This window comes from Mandrillus leucophaeus, unplaced genomic scaffold (genome assembly GCF_000951045.1).
Source record: "Mandrillus leucophaeus isolate KB7577 unplaced genomic scaffold, Mleu.le_1.0 Scaffold8, whole genome shotgun sequence".
NCBI lineage: Eukaryota > Metazoa > Chordata > Mammalia > Primates > Cercopithecidae > Mandrillus > Mandrillus leucophaeus.
In genome coordinates, this window is record NW_012108696.1 from 3,594,386 (window position 1) to 3,595,528 (window position 1,143).

At 50.3% G+C, this 1,143-nt stretch overlaps 1 protein-coding gene across 1 annotated transcript in view; it reads left to right on the plus strand.

Annotated features, from left to right (window-relative positions):
- Positions 1-1,143, plus strand: part of CATSPERD (catsper channel auxiliary subunit delta) — a 59,770-nt gene that overhangs the window by 1,637 nt on the left and 56,990 nt on the right. The window contains exon 2 of the mRNA XM_011967477.1: positions 660-755. Within this exon, the coding sequence (XP_011822867.1) occupies positions 660-755 (96 nt within the window). The remainder of the gene's footprint in view (positions 1-659; positions 756-1,143) is intronic.

A 1,143-nucleotide genomic window follows, 5' to 3' on the forward strand; every position in this document is an offset into this window, starting at 1 on the left:
TCTGAGCTTGCTGATAGAGAAGACTAATGGGGGTCGGGTTTTCCTTTCTCTGAGCTTGCTGATAGAGAAGACTAATGGGGGTCGGGTTTTCCTTTTTCTTTTCTTTTCTCTTCTTTCTTTTTTTTTTTTTGAGATGGAGTCTGGCTCTGTCACCCAGGCTGGAGTGCAGTGGCGCGATCTCGGCTCACTGCAACCTCCACCTTCTGGGTTCAAGCGATTCTCCTGCCTCAGTCTCCCAAGTAGCTGGGATTACAGGTGCGTGCAACCATGCTCGGTTAATTTTTGTATTTTTAGTAGAGACAAGGTTTTGCCACGTTGGCCAGGCTGATCTCGAACTCCTGATGTCAAGTGATCTGCCCATCTCAGCCTCCCAAAGTACTGGGATTACAGGCATGCACCCCTACGCCTGGCAGAAGGGTTGGGTTTTCTTAAACCAAAGTACATTCCTTGTCATGCTTCACAAAATTGTGTTTCAGTGCTGTGTTTTCCTTGATTCATTCTCCTTTGAATAGCAAACCTCTCAAAAGCTATAAGGAACATCAAAGAGCCACTGGCCGGGTGGGCTGGGTGGTGGCACGGGTAGCTGGGGTCGCAGTAGTAGACATCCCCTTTCCCATGATGCACACGGGGCCTCATGCACCTGTCCTGTTACCTCCTAGGTCAGCTCGTCGACACCGTCCGGGTGAAAAAAGGAGAACAGACCTTGTTTACTTCCATTTTTGAAGCCCAGATCACCATCCACAACATTGCTGTCAGTGCGTACTTGACCCACTGGTAGCCTAGAGATATTTAGACCTGGTTTATTAACCATAGGCCTGCCAGACGCAACCCAGCCAAAACATGAAATCAGCCGGGCGCGGTGGCTCATGCCTGTAATCCCAGCACTTTGGGAGGTTGAGGCGGGCAGATCACCTGAGGTCAGGAGTTCGAGACCAGCCTGGCCAACATGGCGAAACCCCTCCCTCTACTAAAAATACAAGAATAAGCCAGGTGCGGTGGCGGGGGACTGTAATCCCAGCTACTTAGGAGGCTGAGGAAGGAAGAATCGCTGGAACCCGGGAGGTGAAGGTTGCAGTGAGCAGATCGCACCATTGCACTCCAGCCTGGGCAACAGAGTGAGACTCCAAAAAAAAAAAAAAAAAA